The sequence below is a fragment of the Phaenicophaeus curvirostris genome, chromosome 29 (genome assembly GCF_032191515.1).
Source record: "Phaenicophaeus curvirostris isolate KB17595 chromosome 29, BPBGC_Pcur_1.0, whole genome shotgun sequence".
In the NCBI taxonomy this organism is placed as follows: Eukaryota; Metazoa; Chordata; class Aves; order Cuculiformes; family Cuculidae; genus Phaenicophaeus; species Phaenicophaeus curvirostris.
In genome coordinates, this window is record NC_091420.1 from 3,395,449 (window position 1) to 3,418,088 (window position 22,640).

General features: G+C 46.5%; 1 protein-coding gene and 1 long non-coding RNA gene across 2 annotated transcripts; both read left to right on the forward strand.

Annotated features, from left to right (window-relative positions):
• Window positions 1–3,680: 3,680 nt before the first annotated feature.
• LOC138732086 (uncharacterized) lies at window positions 3,681–7,709 on the forward strand. Its single transcript, XM_069878443.1, has 2 exons — window positions 3,681–3,725; window positions 6,185–7,709. The coding sequence occupies exon 2, from the start codon at window positions 6,206–6,208 to the stop codon at window positions 7,175–7,177; it is 972 nt and encodes a 323-aa protein (XP_069734544.1). The 5' UTR covers window positions 3,681–3,725; window positions 6,185–6,205; the 3' UTR covers window positions 7,178–7,709.
• Window positions 7,710–20,492: 12,783 nt separating this feature from the next.
• LOC138732072 (uncharacterized) lies at window positions 20,493–22,413 on the forward strand. Its single transcript, XR_011339246.1, has 2 exons — window positions 20,493–20,613; window positions 21,356–22,413. It is a non-coding gene; the product is annotated as an uncharacterized lncRNA (long non-coding RNA).
• Window positions 22,414–22,640: the final 227 nt, after the last annotated feature.

The window sequence follows — 22,640 nt, forward strand, 5'->3', positions numbered from 1 at the left end:
TTTTCCAGTGCCTGCCCTGCAGCTCAGGTCCTTTTTGGACTAGGGGGTGATGCTCTTTCCATGGTGGCTTGTCCTTAATCTGCTACAAGGTGTAGTTTAGTGGGATGCTATTAAATATTCGTTTTAATGAGGTGAGAAGTCATTGAAGAAGAATTAAGAAAAAAAGAAATAGGAATGTCCAGATCACAACAGGGCTGGCCCCTGCCTGGCGCCGAGTTCAGTCCTGGCCTTAGGAGATGATATTCAGGTTAACTTGGATTCCTCAAGGCTTTGGGTTCTCCAAAACATATTTCCTAGATTGGGAAGCCAAACACAAATTTGCTAAGCAAACAGAATCTTCCTCCAGTAGCCTTCATTTCAGAAGGTGGACCAAAATCCCTGTGGCTTTAAAACTCTGTGTTAACTTCAACCTGGCCTCGGTGAAGCTGGCCCTTGCTGAAATGTTATATATGAATGTTTTTATTCACTTGGTTGCTTTACTGAAGGCTGAAAACACAACTTGAAACAAAAGAAAGTCTTTGTAATAACACTGAAAGCTGTAGCACGACTATTTTATAAACATTTAGGCTATAAAAGCCATTATCCATGTTCTTTATGCTGCCTGAAGATGTGTACTCTATACTGTGCTGAAAACAAACCATATATAAACTTAAATAAATATAGTTGTCTGACCTCCGATTAAATATCTTCGGATTTTGCCCTGTGGTGGTTCCTCTTTATTAAACATAGCAAAGTCCTGTCTGAAAAATACCAAAATCCTGTAATATGCCCTCTCATTAGGAAAATGAGTAGTAGCTCATGCTAAGTGGATCATGCGTATTTGGAGGGCAAAAAACAAGTGTTGCAAGATGAAGAGGAGGGTGTGACCGGGCTGGGATGCTGCCCTGCATCCTTCCTGCCCTGCTCCACCCTTGCTTTATGACCTTGGGCTGCCCTCCCAAGGCAAGGAGATGTCTAAGACCTGAGCGTGGAGCAACGTCAAAGTTGCATCCCTGGGGTGAACAGTGTGTGGTGGGGGAGAAAACCCTTTTCACACCTTCTCTTGAGTATCCACTAAGGCTGCTTTGGGGGATGGAGAGGCAGTGTGCAAGAGCAGCAGTGATCGTGGCTCTAATTCCACCTTGCAAAGCCAGCAACACTCTCACAACCCAATGTTGCGTGTCCCCTTTAAAACCAAGAAATGAGCTGTCACATCATTGTGGCTTTCATAGAATCATAGAATGGTTTGTGTTATATGAGACCTTAAAGCCCATCCAGTTCCAATCCCCTGTCACAAGCCAAGGGGGGACACCTCCCACTGCATCAAGTCGCTCACAGCCTCATCCAACCTGGTCTCGAACACCTCCAAGAGACACAGGAGCTGGAGCCAAGGGGATCATTAGGAAAATCTTCCTTGGTGGTGGGTAGCTGGATGGTGCAGGGCCTCATCACACACAGATAGAGCAGCCAGCACAGCACGTGGCTCATTTCAGAGGTGCTCACAATGAAGTCTGGTTCTGACCCCGATTCTGAGACTCAGGCTACACTGCCAAATGACTGCAGTGCAATGTGCCTCAGTTTCCCCTGTTCTTAATTGGGAATAATAATAGCCCCCACAACCATGGGGCACTGCGTCCCTTGGAGATGAAACTACTTTACAGGTGCTAATTAAGAACATTTGAATGACAGGGCACCATGTTATCATGGGGTTAATATTTTGTTACCTGCTCTAGAAACACTAAAGTGAATATTAGCATTACTTGAAAGCTACTTGATCTGGAGCTTCTCCAGGAACTGGATTTACAGAGCTTATAAAAACTGTGCTAATCTGCTCACCTGCTTGATTCCTAAAATCTCAGGTCAGGTCGTTTAACATTAAAAAGGGCGTTGTAATTCAGGACAGTGAAACGCAATGAAGGGTACAGAAATCCAGGTTCGAGTCAGTGCTTTTGTCTTCAGTGAACAAGATAATCCTAGAGAAATCATCCTTCCCTTTGATTTTGTAGCACTTGAGATGTTGCCATCAACTGTGAAAACATTCAGTGTTTTTTCCTGTCATAGAATATTTAAGGGTGGAAAAGCTCATCCAGACTAAACACCACCCCAATCCAACAGAACGTACTAAACTGTGTCCCAAACGGCCACATACACGGGGTTTTTGAACCATTCCAGGGATGGAGACTCCACCACTGCCTTTGGCAGCCTCTGCCAGGGCTTCACCATTCATTCAATAAAGGAATATTTTCTAATATCCAATCTATATCTCCCCTGATGTAACCTGAGGCCCTTCCTCTAGTCCCATCCCTTGTTACGTGGCAGAAGAGCCCAGCACTCACCTCACTACAACCTCCTTTGTGGGAGCTGCAGAGAGAGATCTCCCCTCAGCCTCCTCTCCTCCAGGACACTGAGGAAGATGTTTTTGCTGGAAAAGCAGAAATGTAAATTACAAACAAACCTTCAGGCTTCTGGATTTTCTGTTGAAAAGGGAAATAGAAAAATTTACTCGGTGGTTCAGAAGCCAGAGATCAATATTTTGCTTCAAATATTGGAATCGGAGTCATTGAGGTTAGAAAACACCCTTAAGATCATCAAGTCCGTAAACCCAACACTGATAAGTCCACCAATAAACCGTGTCCCCAAGTGCCACATCCACACATCTTTTAAATCCCTCTGGGAACAGCAAGCCAGCAGCATCTCTGCTGCTTTGTATCAGAGACAAATCTTCCTCCTACTCCATCAGAAATTAACTTATTTCACCTCTTTTTATTTCAAAGCATGGGACCTCACCCAAGTTCTCAACACAGCTCATAGGTGTTAGGTTTATATTAAAGGAAAACAAATACTGAGGCCTTTGCTTATGCCAAAATGACTACGTAAAAATGCATTCCCTGCTGGCAACTTACATTTGAGCCACTGTTAATTTTCCCCTGGTTTGGTTCACGGCATAAACAGGGAACAAAGGGAGAGATGACTGGTGCAGAGAATGTGCAACAGAGCAGGAAACGCAATCTGTGTTTTCAGGACACGAGCCTGGTTTAATTCAGCCACCAGCATTCCTGCTCATCCCTTCTCCCTTTTGTTGTGCCGGAAACGTGTCACCTCTTTCAGCAGGTTATTCTCTGGCTGGTAAATCCTTTTTAGGAGCCGTCTTGCCCTTAGCCCAAGGCTTTTTCGGTCCAAATCATCCATCTCTTCCCTGTGTAAGTGAAGGAAGTCTGCATGCCAGAGTAATTATGGTCTGCGAAAAGTCATCGAGAATCCTTCCTGGATGGTGTTTTCGAAGGGACTTACAGATACAGCTCCCATGGAAATGAGGACTCCCCTTGGTGGTCTCAACTGTAATCATTTTCTGGATGGAAAGATGTTCTCTAGCTGGCCGGGGCGGGGGTTGCAATGGGCAGGCAGGGATGCTCGGGCACCACATGTGGAGATTTGGAGCATGAGAACCAGCACAAGGTGACCTTGCTCTACCAGGGGTTTCCCTCGCTTGGGACATCAGCCCAGGAGGCTCCACCTCGAGGAGACTTGCCGGCAGTGCCAAGGGGTGGTGGCAGCTCTACAGAGCAAGAGCAGCCATTCCCACCAGCGTGGAGCTGCACGTGGCTCAGCCAGGACTGGGAGGCAATTAGAGCATCGCCCAGCTGAACCGCCTCACTCCCTTAGGGCACTTATTCACTGTATAAAAGCTCTGCCATCGCAGGGCTCTCCTAGGCACTTCTCTCCAGTTGTTCTCCCTGATGAAGTGGGTAAGTCTGGCTTTTACTGGAGCTCCTGAAATGCTGGTTTCTTCCTGGGTGGCGAGAGCAGGCAGAGAAGCATCCTCTGGGGATGCTGCCTTCACCATCGGCATGAGCAGCTCAGCTGGAGCACCTTCTCTGTGCTAACCTGGAGAATATTGGGAAAGCACTTCCAGACTGTGAAGGCAGGAGTGGGATTTGAGGGCTTTTCTATGCTTTCTGTTAGTTCTAGTCCAAAGGAGGCTATTGACTACATAGAATCACTAGGTTGGAAAAGACCTCTTAGATCATCGAGTCCAACCATAAAGGGCTCAGTGCTGGCAGGAGTCAGCGATGAGCTTGCATGCAAAAAGGCAGCTCCCTTCAAGGAAATAGAGAAATTTGCCGCTGTTTAATGGAATTTAAACAAATCGGCTTTTCAGGTAATAGTAAGAAGCTGTCCAACTCCAGCGCCAACATGGAAGTTAGCAGAGACTCTCTAGCCGAGTCTGAAGATGTTCAAATTTCTGTCTAGGCTAAAAATGTAAATTTGAGATGCAAAAACAACTTATGGAATTGAATAATCCCCCCTACTTTAGAAGCTATTTGTCTTGATGAGCATCACTAGATACTTCAGCATCGTACGTGAATTAGTAGTGATTGTTATCATTGTTTTTTAACGACTTGTTTTTATTAGTTGATGGTTATTATAATTGTAGTGATGATAAGTTTTCCTAATGATAGCAACACACAGCATTGTTCTTGCTAATAGTCACCCAGTGAGAGGCTTTTGGAAGATAAAATGCCTTACCGTAATTATATTTAGAACTAGGTGTGTTCAGAAAATGCACCTTCTTTACAGTTGTTTAATTATATAATTCCCAAACAATGTCTACATGAAAAACCATTTTTCATTGGAGGCCTTTCCTATGTCAGTGGTTCCAGTACCTGTTGAGTGCAAAATAATCCTGTTAAAAACTCGGGAGACTCCCTGAAACTGGTGTTTTCCAGAGCTGGGAATGAAATGGGATGGTTTCTCCTGTGACTCCTAGAGCCAAGGTATTTCAGAGTGGTTTCAGGAGGAAAGTGAGGACCTCCAGATGGTGCAACTTGGCTTCTTCCCCAGGGATGAGGTTCTGGCGAGGTTCTCCCCTTTGTGCTGCTTGAACAGTGGCTGCCAGGCTGAGGGTTTGGTATCAGGGCAGCTATGCCAGGCAATCTGACAGTGGGTCTTCAGGTCACTGTGAATAAACCAGGACATTATAGCTTGGAATGACTGTCCTACTCCAAACAGGTTTAATTCTCTTAACTCAGTGAAACTTGACCAATTAACAGCTGCTGAGATTTTGCCTTGATGGCTTCGCTTTTCCTGCTACGGTTTCACCATATACTTAGGAATAATCTTGTATTCAAGGACACAGATCAGTTGGAGCAAGTCCAGAGGAGGCCACGGAGATTACCTGAGGGCTGGAGCACCTCCTGTATGAGGACAGGCTGGGAGAGAAAGTTTTTCAGTCTGGAAAAAAGAAGGTTGTGGGGAACTTGTAGGACTGAAAGGAGCTCCAGGAAAGCTGGGGAGGGTCTCTTGATCAGGGAGTCCAGGGATAGGATAAGAGGGAATGGTTTTCAGCTGAAAGAGGGATATTGAGATGAGATTTTAGGGAGAAACGTTTTGCTGTGAGGGTGGGGAGGCCCTGGCCCAGGTTTCCCAGAGCAGTGCTGGCTGCCCCATCCCTGGAGGGGTTCAAGGCCAGGGGGTGGGACTGGATGGGCTTTGAGATCCTTTCCAACCAAAAAATTCCATGATTCTATGAAGACACTTACACAGGAGCATGAAGATGGGACAGCAAGTCTTACAGAAGCAGCAAGGGTGATGCGACACCAGCAAGCTCGGGGCCTGTAATTGCGCGCTGCCGGTCCAGCCGACCCCTGTGGGATTATGAATCGGCAGGCAGGTCATACTTGCTGAGCTCTGCCACAAACCAATCCTTACAGTCAACCACCTCTTTCAACCTCAACTTGGGTTGGCCCACGCGAACTGCAGCTACACCTGAGTATTACAGCACGGACACACCTTTAATTTTGGCTTGCCTTTCATCTCTGGTGCTTGGTAGTTGCAGGATAAAAACTTGAAAGGAAATACCAGTGGGGATCCAGGTTTCTAGCAGGTAGGACAAAGGGTCATAATGTCACTTTTTGGTGAAATGCTCTGACAGACACCTAGCTGGTCTTTGAAGAACTCCCCAGTTTGCCTGGTTCCAATGTCTGATTGTTTCTAGGCTCTTAAAAGAAGGGTGTGGGACACGAGCTGACTCTCCTCTCCTCACCTGGGTAATCACAGCCTGGTTTTGAGTCACTGAGACACCTCTGACCTTCAGGAGAGCTGGGGTGTGAGCTGTGCTGAGATGCCCACAGGGACACCAAGTCCTGCATCATACAAAATAGCCTGTAACTATGTGAACTGTCTGTCTTTTTCCTGCTTCTTTCAGGCTTAAGCACCTTGCGTGACCATGCACTACTATGGGGAGCGATATAAGCACCTGTACCTGCCAGGATCGGGCTGTATCACCGAGAGCATCCAGCACTGCGCGCCCCAGGCTGACGCGTGCAGTACCACGTGCCACCCAGTGAGCATTATCAAGAGCCCGATGCCGAGATGGCAGAGCTACACTCAACCTTTCACCACGTACGTGTGCCCGCAGCCAAGTGTGACGCAGACCACTCTGCTGCCCTGTCAGCCCTACGTACAGAAGTGTGTCATGCTGTACCCGGAGCCGTGTGAGGCCACTCACCTTCTGCCCTGCAGGAAGCCCAGCGTGAGGCTAAACACAACACCAAGATTCCAGCCCTGCGAGACCAGCCGTCCCGAGAAGAAGCGTGTGGCCAAGAGCCTTCCACCGTGCGCACCCAGGTGTCCGGAGCCGAGCAAACTCAAGTTCCCACCATGTGGGATCAAGTACTCCTCCTCTTGCAAGGATGAATGCAAGTCGCAGAAGATATCCAAGTGCTCCTTGCAGCGGTACAGCGAGGATGTCCAGTGCCTGTCAGGGATGACCAGCGGCTATTCCCCACCGCTGCGGGGAGTCACTGAGTGCCCCCCACAGCAGTGCGTAACGGAGTCTTACCTGCAGGAGTATGTGAACGGGTCCCCCCACCAGAAGTGCATGAAGGGCTACCCAACGCAGGAGTGCATCACCTCCTACTCCTTGCAGCAGTGTGTAACCAAGTGCCCACCGCCGCCACACGTGTCCAAGTGCCCCCCTGGAAAGGTAATAAAGGAATGTTCCTCCCAGCAACAAGCAACCAAATCCTCCCTGGCAAAGGAGGGAATCAAGTACAAGAGCTCATCGACACCGCACCTAAGCAAGTCCAAGTGTCTCTACCCACGGGCCACCCAGCACTTGACCCATCATCACTCGGGGGGAGTGAAACGTTCAAGCCACTCCAAGAAGAGTCGCTGTGCTTCAAAATGTCTGTGGTAGAGGAGAGAAACAAGTAGTTGTGAAAACAGCAAGCTATGTAGCTGAAGTCTGAGGTTATTTTCCACCCCACCCCGTTCCTGCTCCTAACCCCTAGGGAAGCTTTGGCTTTATCTTACCCCATATCGTATCCATGCTAAGCTTGTAGAGTGCCTTGTTTTCCTTTCTTTGATCACACTCCAATTATTCCTGTAACAGAAAAGCTGTTAATGAGAAATTCATATAATCCCAGGGTAGTTGGGGTTGGAAGGACCCTCTGGAGCTCATCCAGTCCAACCCTGCTAAAGCAGGGTCACCTCGAGCAGGTCGCACAGGAGCGCATCCAGTTAAACAACATTAAGGTGGTGTTTTCAACTTCAAATCAACACAACTCTGTCACGGTGCTCACACCCTGAAGGGTTTTATACTGTTACTGGATCAATTCTATTTGCCGGTTTTACCAGTCACATTAAACTCAGGCTGCAGCTGGATTCCTGCTCTCTGTCTGATTTCTCTTCCATTTTGATAACTGTTTCTAATATCTACTACTGGACAAAACACTTTCCTGTTGTTACGCCACTCCTTTGCGTAAAATAATGGCAGTAATGATGTTTTTAGGACCAGATTTACCATCTGTGCAAGTAAATCTTGGTGTTGAAAAGTTACCCAGGAACATAATGAAAGTAACCGTGCAGGGTGGCATTTAAAACAAGGCTTGGCTTAAGTAACAAGCCTCATTAGCAGCCCTCAAGAAGGGCTCAATAGAAGTTTACAGTCCATCCAGGCTTAGCCCAGTTGCACTCTCTTTCCACGTGGGTCACACAGGGGAATCAATCATTAAAGGTTGGAAAGACCTCTAAGCTCATCCAGACCGACCATCAGCCCAACCCCACTTGCCTATTGATGATGGGTGATCATCATCGACAGTCTGTGCTTAAGAAATTACAACCAGAAGGAAAACTAACATTCAATTCCAGCTGTTCCTCGATTATAACATTTTTGTGGACAGCAGGATATAGTTACTGTGCTTGGTCACTGTGTTGGTTTCCTAACATACATATATAAGCGGCAAAGTCCCAAAGCACGTTTCTCTGCACACCAGCCTCCTAGGAGGCTCCTGAGAAGCAGAAGCTCTTTGCCACCACCTAAAGGTGCAGGGGAAGACCCAGCAGCTCCTCCCATTATATCTTTGCTCTGCTCAACCAGTGCCCTGGGCAAATCCCAGCGAGAAAACCACCTCCTGTCACCTCAGTTTCCTCTGCAGCACCCCGAACAGACCAAGCAGGATTTCCATAATCACCTTTTTCTAATAGATTTGCTTGTAAAAACAGAAGATGATGCTACCAGCAGCCCCCAAGTTTAGGAGACTTGCTCCCAGTGTGGGGAGAGAATTCATTTTAACAGCTGGTAAAATAGAATCATAGAATCACCAGGTTGGAAAAGACCCACCGGATCATCGAGTCCAACCATTCCCATCAATCACTAACCCATGTTCCTCAGCACCTCGTCCACTCGGCCCTTAAACCCCTCCAGGGAAGGGGACTCAACCCCCTCCCTGGGCAGCCTCTGACAGTGCCCAGTGAAGCCCGGTGCCTTTCCCTGAAAAATTTTTTCCTAATGTCCATCCTGACCCTCCCCTCGTGGAGCTTGAGGCCATTCACTCTCGTCCTGTCCCCTGTCCCTTGGGAGAAGGGCCCAGCTCCCTCCTCTCCACAACCTCCTCTCAGGGAGTTGCAGAGAGCAATGAGGTCACCCCTCAGCCTCCTCTTCTCCAGGCTAAACCCCCCCAGCTATCTCAGCCGCTCCTCTTCTTCTCCAGCCCCCTCCCCAGCTTCGTTGCTCTTCTCTGGACTCGCTCCAGAGCCTCAACATTCTAACTCTGGGGAATTAAATGAAAAAGAGGAGTAAGACCTGAGAAAGTAGCTCCCTCCTGACTACCTCACACGGGATCAATCCCTTTCTCATACCAGGCTGATGCAAGACCTGGCTCCTCTCCATCCTTGCTCACACCAGCATCCTCAGTTCAGGCAACCATGTCTGCAGCCATTAGAGGGAGATGGAGATTCACAATTAAGACACGAGGGTGAAACAACTCAGGCCTCCAGGAAGCTCTACCACCTGCATTTATCCCACTTGCATGCTTTAAAAGGCTCTACTGATCTCAATCTCTCCAAAAGAGCCTCTTCTGGAGCCCTCAGCACAGGAAGGATGTGGAGCTGTTGGAGAGAGTCCAGAGGGAGACTCAGAGATGATCCAAGGGCTGGAGTATCACCCTTAAGAGAACAGGCTGAGAGAGTTGGGGTTTTTCAGCCTGGAGATGAGAAGCCTTCAAGCAGGCTTTCCTTACTGAAAGGGACTACAGGATGGATGGGGTCAGACTTTTTAGCAAGGCTTGTTGTGGCAGGACAAGGAGGGATGGTTTTAAACTAAGATATGTAGACTGGGTATAAGGAAGAAATTTTTTACAGTGAGGGTGGTGAAAAATTGAGGTTCTCCAGGAAAGCAGTAGAAGCCCCATCCTCGGAAACATTCAAGGACAGCTTGGATGGGGCTCTGAGCATCCTGATCTGGTTAAAGATGTACCAGCTCCTGCAGGGGGCTGGACTGGGTGACCTGTAAAGGTCTCTTCCCACCCAAAACATGATTTTATTATTCAAGACGATCCAGATTCTCTGTCAATTAACATGGATTGATCAGCATGAAAGGGTTTCCTTTTAAAAATCTTACCTTCTGTGGTTTTGCTCCTGATAAAGGGGTTGCTCTGACATGAGAATATAAAAAATCGGCATCTCAAAGCAACCACTAAATGTTGTCTGAACTTTTACTGCATGAGGATGAGTTTTATGCTCTGTTCCCTTTCTCCTCCCACCACAGGCAGCAGACCATGCTCTCCCCTCATAAAATGGATTAATAGGTGGGATCTGCTCTTGAAGAGTGATAAGCACTGCAAATAAAGGTCCTGATGGCCCCAAAGGTGACACGAGGCAGTGCTGCAGCCTTGTGGAGGTGAAAACCAACTGCAGGCTGGGCTGCTGGAGCCAGAGCAGAGCCAGCAGCAGGAGAAAAGCATCTCCCCTAGTGCAACTTGTCCCATCACTTGTTACTTGGTAGAAGAGACCAGCACCCACCTCACTACAACCTCCTTTCAGGAGAGCAATAACATCTCCCCTCAGCCTCCTCTTCTCCCGACAATTAAAGACCGGTGAGGTGAGGTTCCCACACAACAGGGGATGTCAAAACATCTCAAAAATATTCATTACTGATTTATGCATGCAACGTGTTTTATCATCATAACATTAATGGTATGTTATCTGAAACAAACACCACAGGGCTAATAACGACTTTAGAACATGCATTTTTTGATGGAAGCATCGTGGTTGTTCTCATAAACAGGATGCTGTTTTCAAGCCTTGACAACTCAAGGCGTTTTGCATTATCATTAAACAATTCATTTCTGATTGCGTTCAAAACCAGTCATTTCAAATTGGGTTAAAGGTGGCTTCAGCTGAGCCTGTGAGAGTTGAACACGTGTCTCAGCTCCAAGAACCCACCTGAATCCTTGGGAAATCAGGGAGGCTCCACAAAATTCAGCAGTTGCTATAAATCAGTAGCCACGTGATTGAACATGTTTCCCCAAACTTAAGTCTCCCCTGATGTGCTTTTAGCCCATGACTATTTCTCTTGTCCACAGATGGTGTAAATGGAAGCTAAACACTTTCACCCTGGCACCTACCTTTTATCTGCAGGAATTATTACCTTATCTAGTTGGAATTGGATGATCTTCAAGGTCCCTTCCAAATGTTCTATGATTCTGTCTCCTTCTAGTCTTCTCTTCTGCCAGTGAAGAGCCTTCAGAGGTTCTCTTTCTTTGCCTTCTGATCACACATGGTGATTGGAACCAGGCCTCAGCAGCTTGTTGGTCCCTAGAGTAGGAATGGAGGCTTCTGAATAGAATTACAACCTCCAGGTGAAGCTGTGATGACAGGCGCTGAAACAGAGGAAGGGAAGGAAACAACCAAATCCGTTTCATTGTGAACAAAATTGGGTACGTGCAGTCTGCAAAAATTCTGGTCTCCACTCCTCCGTCCTCCAAGCCTCTTACAGGGATGAACCGCACGGTTCTTCCCACCTAAATGCTGTGGAGGCTGCAAGGGGAATGAATTAAAACCCCACTCCTAGCAGCAGATAGAGCTGACATGTCTGGAGTACATTGGGTGCTCTTTGAAAACCACTGGTCATAGAATGCTTTGAGTCAGAAAGGACCTTAAAGTCCATCAAATTCTGCCTCCCACTGGATCAGGGGCTCCAAGCCCCATCCAACCTGGCCTTGAACCCCTCCAGGGATGGAGCAGCCACTGCTGCTCTGGGCAACATGAGCCAGGGTCTCCCCAACCTCACACCAAAATTATTCTCCCTAAAATCTCATCTCAATCTCCCCTTTTTCAGCTGAAAACCATTCCTACCCCTGCCCTCCCTGATCAAGAGCCCCTCTCCAGCTATTCTGGAGCCCCTTTCAGTCCTGGAAGCTGCTCTAAGGTCTCCCTGCAGCCTTCTCCTCTCCAGGCTGAACAACCCCAACTCTCCCAGCCTGTCCTCGTATGGGAGGTGCTCCAACCCCACATTAATACAGACAGAAGTGGTAGAATCATATCGGCAACTAATTTAGATGTCAAAAATATAATATGAAGGTAACCCCACAGCATGTAACAGTATGTACCATAGAAAACTGAATAATGCCAGTAAACAATGTTAAAATAATTATAGTAATTACAAGCATTACACATGCGGGAAAAATTGTTTGGAAAGTAATTACCACCTCATACACAAAGGTTGTCTCATCCTCCTGGAAGATCAATAAAGGATATAAAACTCAACGGATTCAGTGCTCCTCTGGCCATTGCTCTTGACTTCTTCCTGAACGGCCGGTAAGTCCCATTCACCTCAGTCTAATTGTATTGACTAAAACATTTTAATACGGGCTGGGGTTTAACAGCACTCTGTGGTTTCTTAAGATTTAATGAGACTATTTATAGAAAAGTCAGCTGGAAACTATTTATGGTTGTATATTTTGACCATGTTCAGCCTTAAAATACATCTGTGGGGATGGTATCAACATAAAAGGCATTTTAAGCCCTGTTGAGGTAAGGTTTAGATTACATCAGCATAGAATCATAGAATGGTTTTGGTTGGAAGGGACCTTTAAAGGTCTGTTAGGAAGAAGAAACTCTGCAAGGACAATTGTTTCCATACTCAATGACTTCAGGGTTTTTCTGACAAGAGCATCTGATACCAGACAGAGGTGAAAAAGTAAACAAATAATGAGATTGTCATCATAATCCGTGGACAGAAACAGGCATTTCACATGACTTATTTAAACACCTACCTCTCAATGAGCTTGACTGCACTCTGAAAGTGCCTGTTTTTCTCCAGAGACAGAAATAAAGTGGCTACTTTACAGGTAATCATCTGCATCACACAGTTTCTCACTGACAGCCAAATCCCTTAATCTATTTTGATAATTAATTCCAGCCAAAAAACCTAAAAAATGGGTTCAGGGTCTAAGCAAAAAGGTAGGCACCAAAATTCTCTATGAAGTTCCTAGCTGTGCCACAAATGGTCTCTGCAAACCATCCGGAGGTACCTGGAGGCAAGATTGTCCTGGGATCTCAGGGACTAACATGCAGAATCGCTCCAAAACTGGGTCCTTCCACATCCCACAAAGCATCCCTCAGCCTGCGGAGCTGGGATGATGTTTTCACCTGCCTGACGTGGACTCGTTGATCTGCACAATCTTTCACAACACAGATAAAGCACCCAGCACAATCTCAGCAAGAGGCACAGGAATCCCATTATGCATAATTACTCTGACGAGGGCTGGGCATGTTCTATCACTGAGAGATTTCATGCCAGACAAGGACTGGGATTCTCCAGAAGAGGGATATAAAATTCCCATTCCTGTATGACCAGTGGCACCAGCAGTAGCTGCATCATCCCTCCAGTTGTCCTTGGGGGCTGCCCAGATGGAATTTGCAGCTGGGGGAGGCACAGTGGAAATGCCTGGTGGGCAGTGGGTGGCAGTGATAAGCTAAGTTGGAGTTTAGTCCAACCTGGAGGCCTAAAGGTCCTTAATGGGAGAAAGGAGGCAAGATGAGAAGGACTCAGAGTGATGGGGACAGAGTGAGTGGAGCACGGGAACAAGCTTGTACTGATCCGTGAGCTTTGTCTGCTGCAATCACAGCCTCACGTTGTATCTGCTGCAGCATCTACGTTACCTGCGTAGCCCCTGTAGCCAAAATACCTGCGCTGCACTCTTATCTACTTGCACCTTCTCCACCACAGTTGTGGCATGCGCCTCATCCTCCCTGCTAGGAGAACAGGAGAGAAAAGCAGGAGTCCCCTGTGAGGTGTGAAGGGCAGAGCTTGGGTTGTAAATGCTTTGAGAAACATTCTCGTGGTCTCTTTATGTGCCGCAGGTTCGCTGCTGTTCCTTCCAGATGTCCTTCGGCAGGCAGTGGGATGCAGGACAGTGTTTCTATTCCTGCGACGTGCAGTGCTCGCAGCCTCATGCCTCCTGCAGCAATGAACCCTGTGTTGTCTCCTGTAGTGGCTCCAGAGTCATTATTTACCCTCCTCCTGTCGTTGTGACATTCCCGGGGCCGATCCTCAGCACGTGCCCACAGGAGGCAATAGTGGGATGCTCTGAAGTTCAAGACGGATGTGCATCAGCCCCACTAACATCTTTGAGAGCAGAAGTCCAGTGCTCAGAGCCACCTTCAGAGAGATTCATCCCAAAACACATGCCTCGGGATGCATCCCGGTGCTCCTATGTGTTTTCTTCCCACTGGATTCATCCTTGCAATAGACCCGGCTACAAACACTACCAACCATCTGACAGTGAAGAGGAAGAGCATGCTCAAGACAATGAGAAGCTCGAAACTGAAAATACAGAGACAGCAAATGAAGACAAAGAGACCACAGAAGAATAGCATAGCGATACCAACCCTAACGACCAAGTGCAAAGGCCTCGTGGACTCCTCTTACCTCTAAAATAGAGTTACCCCCGACTTCTTTAAATCATGCTTGATCTTAAATTCAAATCTTTTTCCCTCAGGCAGGTGATTTGGGTAATAAAAAGCCCACCTATCCTAACTGGTATCAACCTGACTTTTGAAATAGGCAGCAACAGTCTGAAGAACACCACACAGTGGCCAGTTGAGACACTGACCGATGACCCTTTCACTGCGAGACCTAATTAGCTTGGTCTTAGCATTTAAGAGAATCAGTCACCAGGAAATTCACTTTTCTCTTTGATAGGTATATATCCTCATACACATCATCTCTTTCTGGCTTTCAGCTCCACTGCAGGGGAAAAGAAATTCAGCCTCTCCTTATATTTAACTTCGTTTGGGAAAAAGGAAATAAATATTTGATTAAATGTATCACTTGCATATAGAAATTAAAGCTGTATAAGAGTGATGGAATCTGCATCAGGAACTGTGCCCTTTATGCTGTTATTTATTCTAGCACTCTTGTTCTGTCCTTCCCTTTCTCATTAAAATGATTCTGCATTACCATGGGGTTTTTTTTCATTTTTGTTCTCTTCTGCTTTTGATTTTCAGGTACCTACTGGTGAAAGTTTGATAGCAAACATAAAACCCAGATCTGTCAGCCCTGCTCACCCCCAAAGGATTAATACAATAAACTCCCTCTCACACTCCAAGCTCTGTTCGCAAACCTTTGCACCAGACTCTTTCATTTTCACTTTCATCTCACAGCCTTCACGTGTTCCTCCTCCTATTAAGTAGAACTTGTGGTTTTGCAAGTTCGTGCCTTGGTGTGTCAGCTGAACAGCAATAAGAGAATGAAAAGGAATGAGAGATTTTCCTTATTGTGTACTTTCATTCATAAAATCATAGAACCACCAGGTTGGAAAAGACCCACCGGATCATCGAGTCCAACCATTCCCATCAATCACTAACCCATGTCCCTCAGCACCTCGTCCACCTGTCCCTTAAACCCCTTCAGGGAAGGGGACTCAACCCCCTCCCTGGGCAGCCTCTGACACTGCCCAGTGACCCTTTCCGTGAAACATTTTTTCCTAATGTCCATCCTGACCCTCCCCTGGTGGAGCTTGAGGCCATTCCCTCTCGTCCTGTCCCCTGTCCCCTGGGAGAAGAGCCCAGCTCCCTCCTCTCCACAACCTCCTCTCAGGGAGTTGCAGAGAGCAATGAGGTCTCCCCTCAGCCTCCTCTTCTCCAGGCTAAACACCCCCAGCTCTCTCAGCCGCTCCTCTTCTTCTCCAGCCCCCTCACCAGCTTCGTTGCTCTTCTCTGGACTCACTCCAGAGCCTCAACTAAACAACTCCTTGCACCCCTCTTCCTGCTGCAAACTCTAAGTTTCTATTCCTCTAAAGATTTCCACACATTTAAAGTGAAAGCTGGCTAAACTCTGATTTTCTATCGTCAGGCTGGGGAGCCTCCGGAGCTGCTATTTAACAATTGTCCCTCACCTATGTGGGAGATCATAGAGTCATGAATGGGTTGGAAGGGACCTCAAAGCCCACCCAGTCCCACCCCTGCCATGGGCAGGGACACCTCCCACTGCATCAGGGGCTCCAAGCTCCATCCAACCTGGCCTTGAACCCCTCCAGGGATGGGGCAGCCAGCCCTGCTCTGGGCAACCTCCCTACCCTCACAGCAGAACATTTCTCCCCAAGATCTCATCTCAATCTCCCCCTCTTTCAGCTGAAAACCATTCCCTCTTCCCCTGTCCCTGCACTCCCTGCTCCTCCCCAGCTTTCCTGGAGCCCCTTTCAGCACTGGAAGCTGCTCTAAGGTCCCCCCCAGAGCCTTCTCTTCTCCAGGCTCAACAACCCCAACTCTCTCAGCCTGCCCTCATAGCTTCAGATGCCCCTCAACATCAGGGCGAGCAGCCCATGCACACGCATCCAGGTGCAGTTGTTTTCCCAGAGACTTGTTCAAGGAGAAAAGCGATTGCAGTAAACTTTACGGTAACATTAAAGCATCCTATGCAAACACGCTAAGCAGCCTGGAGCCCTGCCAGCCTCCCTGCTCACCCTGCCCTGTCTCCCTGGGAAGCTGCCAACCTTCAAGAAGACAGTTTACTCACCCATCTGCTGCAGCCTTAGGGCTTTCACCTCTACTGGGAGCTGTGCAGATGGCTCACCTGGATACCTTCCTGAGCAGCCCATACACGCTCCCTTCCCCCTGTGAATCTGCTCCTTCCCCTCAAAAGAAATGAGCCCCTTAAAATATTTGATTGATATATATATACACTTATTTTTTTTCCTTTTTCAGAGTGAGAACTCCTATAAATCTGCCTGTTTATCTTGCATGTGCCCTACTTTATTGATCCGATACAAAGATGTAATTTCTATATCTTGGAAGATTAGCTTGTGAAGTGTGTCTTGGTGTCACGCCCTAGATAAGCTGGGAGGCAGGGCTGAGATAGAAGCTTTGTTGATTCCCTGGCTCACGCAAAAAGTGTTGTGAAAAAGTTGGTAATGAGGTCATGGGCAAGGTGGAGCTCTCGGGAGCCTCCAGTCCAAAAGAACCTAGTCTTGACTCATTATCTGCACCCCATCCAGCCCAGGAGTTCAAGGAATTTAACAATAGTCTAGTTGCACAAGGGGGTTCAGGAAGTGACTTTCACCAGCTGAAGCTGACTCGAAAAATATTCATTTTTCAAAAACAAATATAAAATACTACTGCCTGAGAAACATCAGCTTGGTTCTTCTTGAGAATGAAGCAGCTTATAAAATAGAATCATAATATGAAGGGACCTTAAAGATCATCCAGTTCCACCCCTGCCATGGGCAGGGACACTTCCCACTGGATCAGGGGCTCCAAGCCCCATCCAACCTGGCCTTGAGCATCTCCAGGGATGGGGCAGCCACAGCCTCCCTGGGAAACCTGTTCCAGGGCCTCCCCACTCTCTTTGTGAAGAAATCCTAGCCTAAATCTGCCCCTCTCCAGTTTATACCCATTCCCTCTTGTCCTATGACCACAAGCTTTTATGAATAGTCCCTCTCCAGCTTTCTTGTAGACTCCTTTCAGGTACTAAAAGGTCACTTTAAGATCTCGGACTCCACCACTGCCCTGGGCAGCCTCTGCCAGGGCTTCACCGCGCTTTCAGTAAATCTAAACCTCCCCTGCTGCAACTTGAGGCTGTTTCCTCTCATCCCACTGCTATTTTGACTGACATCCTAGCTAAAACCCCAGGATTTGGGACAACACTGTCTCTTTCCACCAATTTGCCCTTCACTCCCAGACTTTCTCCTTTACCTGCTGTGTAAAAAAAATGTCCCACAACCACGTTTCACCTGTTTCTCTCACAGTACTGGTTTCAATCGATGTTTTCCACCCATATTGCCTTGCATGCAAGAACACAGTGGTTCCTCTACCTTCCACTTCTGCTTCAGTCACTATAAAGGATGCTACATTTCTTTGTCATTCTAAGACCCCACATCTGCTTCTCACAAACCTTCTTTCTCTTTACTCCTGTATGGCACAGGCAATTATCATCTTATTACAGGATAACTGATACCCAGAAGTCACCTAACCTGTCCAAGGATGCCCCATACATAAGGGTGGATCTAAGACTTAGGCACACCCCATTATTATTAGCCTTATTAATTATAACCTGTCATTATAATTCCAGTATCACCTGCTAACCAAATTTACCATGGGACCAGAGAGACCAAGGCATGGGACAGATATAAGAGAAAGGGCAGAATGAATCGTACATGGGATGCTCAGAAAACGTGCTGGTTCAGGGCTGCTTTTGCTGTTTAAATACCTTTTCAAGCTGTGACATGGGTTACTGGGAGTGAGGTAGGAGTGCACCGGCCTTTGTGGCAGATTTCTATTCAAGCTGAAGTTAGAAGCAGCAGCATTATACAGATATTTGCAGCAGAAGAGGACTTGGCCCCAGGATTCAGAGATTTCCCCTGGGTAGCAGAACCCTATTTTCACTTTTTCTTTTGTACAAAGAGCCTTCTCTGTCTCTAAGCTCAACTATAAATTCATTTAACCAGGTTCTTTGTCTCTTTTAGTCTAATAGGCTTGAAGGAATTGCAATTCAGCTGCCAGTTTTTCTTGATGAGATTAACTGGCTTATTTAGGTAATGAACACAAATGAGGATTTAATTAATAGCTTTAGAATTAATAGATTATTAAATTGGATATTAGCACCACACCTCTGTGAGCCATGAGGCGATACAGGAACGTGAATCCATTCTGGCAGCGTCAGCACATACCACGAGCACCAAAGTATTAAAAATGGATTATTTGCAAGGGTGGAGCTTCCAAGGCACTTCACTCCATATAACCCCACACTTGGCCTCACGAGCACCCACCTCGCAAAGAAACAAGTCCAAATACATTGATAACATACATGCATTTTAAGAGGGATGATGTTTTGCTGCATTTGGTGATGATAACAGGCTGTTTCCTTCCAGACCTAAGCTTTCAGACCACTTTAGAAAATCACAGCCTGGCCCAGGTGACAGCAACAGCAATTGCATATTAAGATTAAATCTCAAAGCTTCCTCTTTCAGATGCAATCTTGGCATGCAAAGCAGCTGTGCAAGGACCAGAGCACAGCACTGGGATTTCTAAAGCCAGGAAATCAATAAAGCTGCCGACAACAACAACATCGTCAACAACAACAACACAGTAGAAAAAAACAAGATGAGGAATCTTTCAGATAATTCTTTGGAATTGCTCTATGGAAGGCAAGTTGAAATCCCAAGTCTGGGATTGCACAGCCAGGCCAGGCTGCTGGTTGGTGTGTTTGTTGCTCTGAGTTTGCAATAAGAAACTCTTTAGAGGAAAATACAAAATCCCTGATGTTTTATTGTGATATTTTTAGAAGCATTTAGCTTTTACCTGGTGAGGGAGACTCCATGGAGGACTTAAAGCAGCTTGTATAAGAGAACTTATATGAGGAGAGGAAAAATAAACATCAGCTGTGGGACTAGAGGATCCAGAGGAAACATTCCCTGAAGTACAGGTCATAACCTCAGCTAGAATAAATTCACAAGGCCTGACAAATGCCAATCCTGTGATTCACATAATGACATTTCTATTAAAATCAAGTCCAAGCTATGTTCTTGTGGCAAATGATTAAATCTAAAGCTAAAAAAGAAAAAAAGTTGTTTTATTTACACTTGACAATGACATTGGTAAAACGACCAGAGGAATGTACGCAGCCAGTGGAGGAACAACAAAATAATGTACAAAATAATGACTCACACGATTTATGGGAAGGAGAAGTAATTAATAATTACAGTGATTGACAGCTGAAGCAATTAGAGGAGTTACCAAACTAAATATTTTATAAAAGTTGATCAGGACTTAATGTTTTTTGAGGTTTTTCCAATTTAGAGAAAACTTGTTCAAAACAAGCACTATGAAAGAAATCACACTGGCTTGACCATCCATACAGCTCTGATGCTTGTTGCCAGCAGCTTTAGGGAAGGGGAATTCACATTTTACATGAGAAAGAAAACCATAAAAGCCGATTAAGTCTTTCAGTATCAAACCATAGGAGGTCTCCTACTCCACGGATTTCCACTCCAGATCCCTTTTCACATCACCTGAGCCTCAGTCACCCTCCATCACAAAATTCTTTTAAAGACAGAGAAATAGATGATAGAATCACGGAATGTGTTGGGTTGGAAGGACCCTCAAAGCTCTTCCAGTTACACCCCTGCCATAGGCAGGGACACCTCCCACTGGATCGGGGTCTCCAAGCCCCATCCAAGCTGGCCTTGAACATGTCAAGGGATGGGGCAGCCTCTTTCTGTACAGAAAGTTTTCCTAATATCTAGCCTAAAGCTCCTCTAACATGACTTGAGGCCATTTCCTCTCATCCTGTCACTTGTTACTTGGGAGAAGAAACCATCACCTACCTCACCACAGCCTCCTTTCAGGTAATTGTAGAGTCCTCCCCTCAGCCTCCTCTTCTCCAGGCTAAATAAACCCAGTTCCCTCAGCTGCTCCTCGTTTCCTCCTTTAAAGAGGAAAATTTCAGAAGGCCCCTGGTTATTATTACCTGAAATGACAGATGACAAACTGGAACCCTGTGTTTAGTAGCAGCATGCAGTTTATCCATCTGAGCTACCTTCTCAAGTATTAGCAAGCACTTGAGAGAAAACCGATCTCAATATATGGAGAATTTTGGTGAAAAACCAAGATGTGCGAAGCGCGCGGATCATGCTGTGTGGGATTGGAGGTTATCTGATAAGCACAAGCTGTTATCACAACAATTGCAACAAAGGAAGGCATCAGCAAGGGAAAACATTCTGTTTCACAAGCTGTAGAGAATGGTTGCGTAAAGGTATCTCCCAATTTCTATTCTCTAGGACAGCCTATAAAAGTGCTCGTAACTCGGGTTTCTGTAGCTGCTTCTGCTGACTCGCTCTTCTTGGTGACTGGGTAAGTCTGATTTAACTGAATTGGTTCATAATTATAGACGTGGATTTACAGGTAACGTTAATATGATGTTATTATATCCTATCCTATTTTAGGGAAGGACCTTACTCTCTAAAAACTGGGAAACTGTCGCTTGCAAATAGGGTGGAAATAGGCATCACCATGTGTGGGGAGAAGAATGAATAGGAGTTTAAAAAATGAGGATAGTAGCAATTCCTAGGAATCGAGCACCTATTGATGGAGACAGGACACTCCAAAAACATTATTAGGATAGGACTGACTCCCAGACAAAAACCACAGGAAGAGCAATGATGTGAGAAAAGGACAGAGGGACATTCTTCCCAGAACTTGCTTTGGAAATAGGATACAGGGCATTGGAACACTGGAGAGGAGTGGGAGCAGACTTTGAAGCCTTTACCGAGCAATCCGTCTTTCTTGATTTGTGGGATCTGTAATGCAAAAGCCTTCTTTTGAGTGGAATGGATTGTGCCTTAGAAATCATAGAATCACCAGGTTGGAAAGGACCCACTGGATCATCGAGTCCAACCATTGCTGTAGTGATTAGTTTTTAATTTTAGGAGTTTTTTTAAGCACTATCTGTTAACAACTTGGATGAATGTATCCACATCCGTTGAGATGAACACCGTTCAACACATCTACACAAATCCATGTTGCTATAATATAGTTTGTTCTTTCACTCCTTGGGCTGTAACTTTACCAGGTTAGTTCACTCTCTGCCTTTCAGGTTGACCTGCCTTCTGGGAAGATGTCTTCCTACGGAGCACTGATTAGCACCCGATGTTCTTCGCCGTGTGAAGTCACCTGCTCAGAACCATATGTTGACTGTCGGAATGAACCATGTGTCCGCTCCTGCCCAGATTCAACAGCAATCGTGCATGCGCCACCCGTTATCGTGACTTTCCCGGGACCCATTATCAGCTCGTGCCCTCAGGAGTGCTTTGTGGGAACTGGCTTCCCTCAAATGGAGGGCTCCGGAGGAGGAGGAATGGGCTCTGGAGGAGGAGGAATGGGCTCCGGAGGAGGAGGAATGGGTTCCGGAGGAGGAGGAATGGGCTCCAGTGGTGGAGGAATGGGCTCCAGTGGCGGAGGAATGGGCTCCAGTGGTGGGGGAATGGGCTCCAGTGGTGGGGGAATGGGCTACGGAGGTGGAGGAATGGGCTCTGGTGGCTCCTATGGTGGCGGCAGCTGCCACGGTTCTTACGGTGGCATGGGAGGGGGCTCGTGTGGTGGGGGAATGACCCGTTTTGGAAGCTTTTACCGTAACTCTCTTGCTTCAGGATTTGGTAGAAATTATTTCCCCTTTTATTCCAGAGGGTACTTCAGGTACCGCTATGGAAACTATGGGCCATTTTAAATCTCCAAGAGTGAGTCCTGACCAGAGGAACCATAGGATACAAACTAGTAGCTGACACGTAGACCTGGAAATCAGACATGCCAAGCAGCCCCTGCTCCAGCCAATGTCAGGCAGAGCTGGGGATGCTTGGGATCCCTTTGGCTTTATCTAAGGCTTTGATCCCAACGTCGCCTCACTTTGTCATTTGCTCATGTATGTGTTTTGTTCTTTCTGAACCTGAAAAGTGTAAAAGAAATAAAGGGACTTCACTGCAAAATTGTCCAGCTGGAAGAAGAACTGAAAGGTTGTCCAGTGAGCCCTGTACTCCTCTGAACCACTGAGTGATTGTCGTCCTTGTTGAAATGGCAATTACATTCTTTGTCTCTGCATTGCCTCATTCTGCAAGAATGTATTCCACTTTTTGTTCCTATTAAAGCGCTGTTGCATCATAGCCCCGTCTGCTGGCTTTCATTTCACTGTGGTTTCTTAGTTACAAACCACGTCGAAAGAAGTTAAATCTGTGGATCAATTCTAATGTGCCAATGGAGGACTATCATCAGAGAATTAATTCTTCCGTATGGCGAATATAACTTTTCAGAAATAATTCACTGGAGTATTCTTTTCTCTCCTTTCTAATGCTAATTTTAGCAGACAGAGTAATTTAGGTTAGAATGAC

Excerpts from the sequence above, each read along its gene's own strand:
- LOC138732086 (XM_069878443.1), top strand. The coding sequence starts at position 6,206 with ATGCACTACTATGGGGAGCGATATAAGCACCTGTACCTGCCAGGATCG.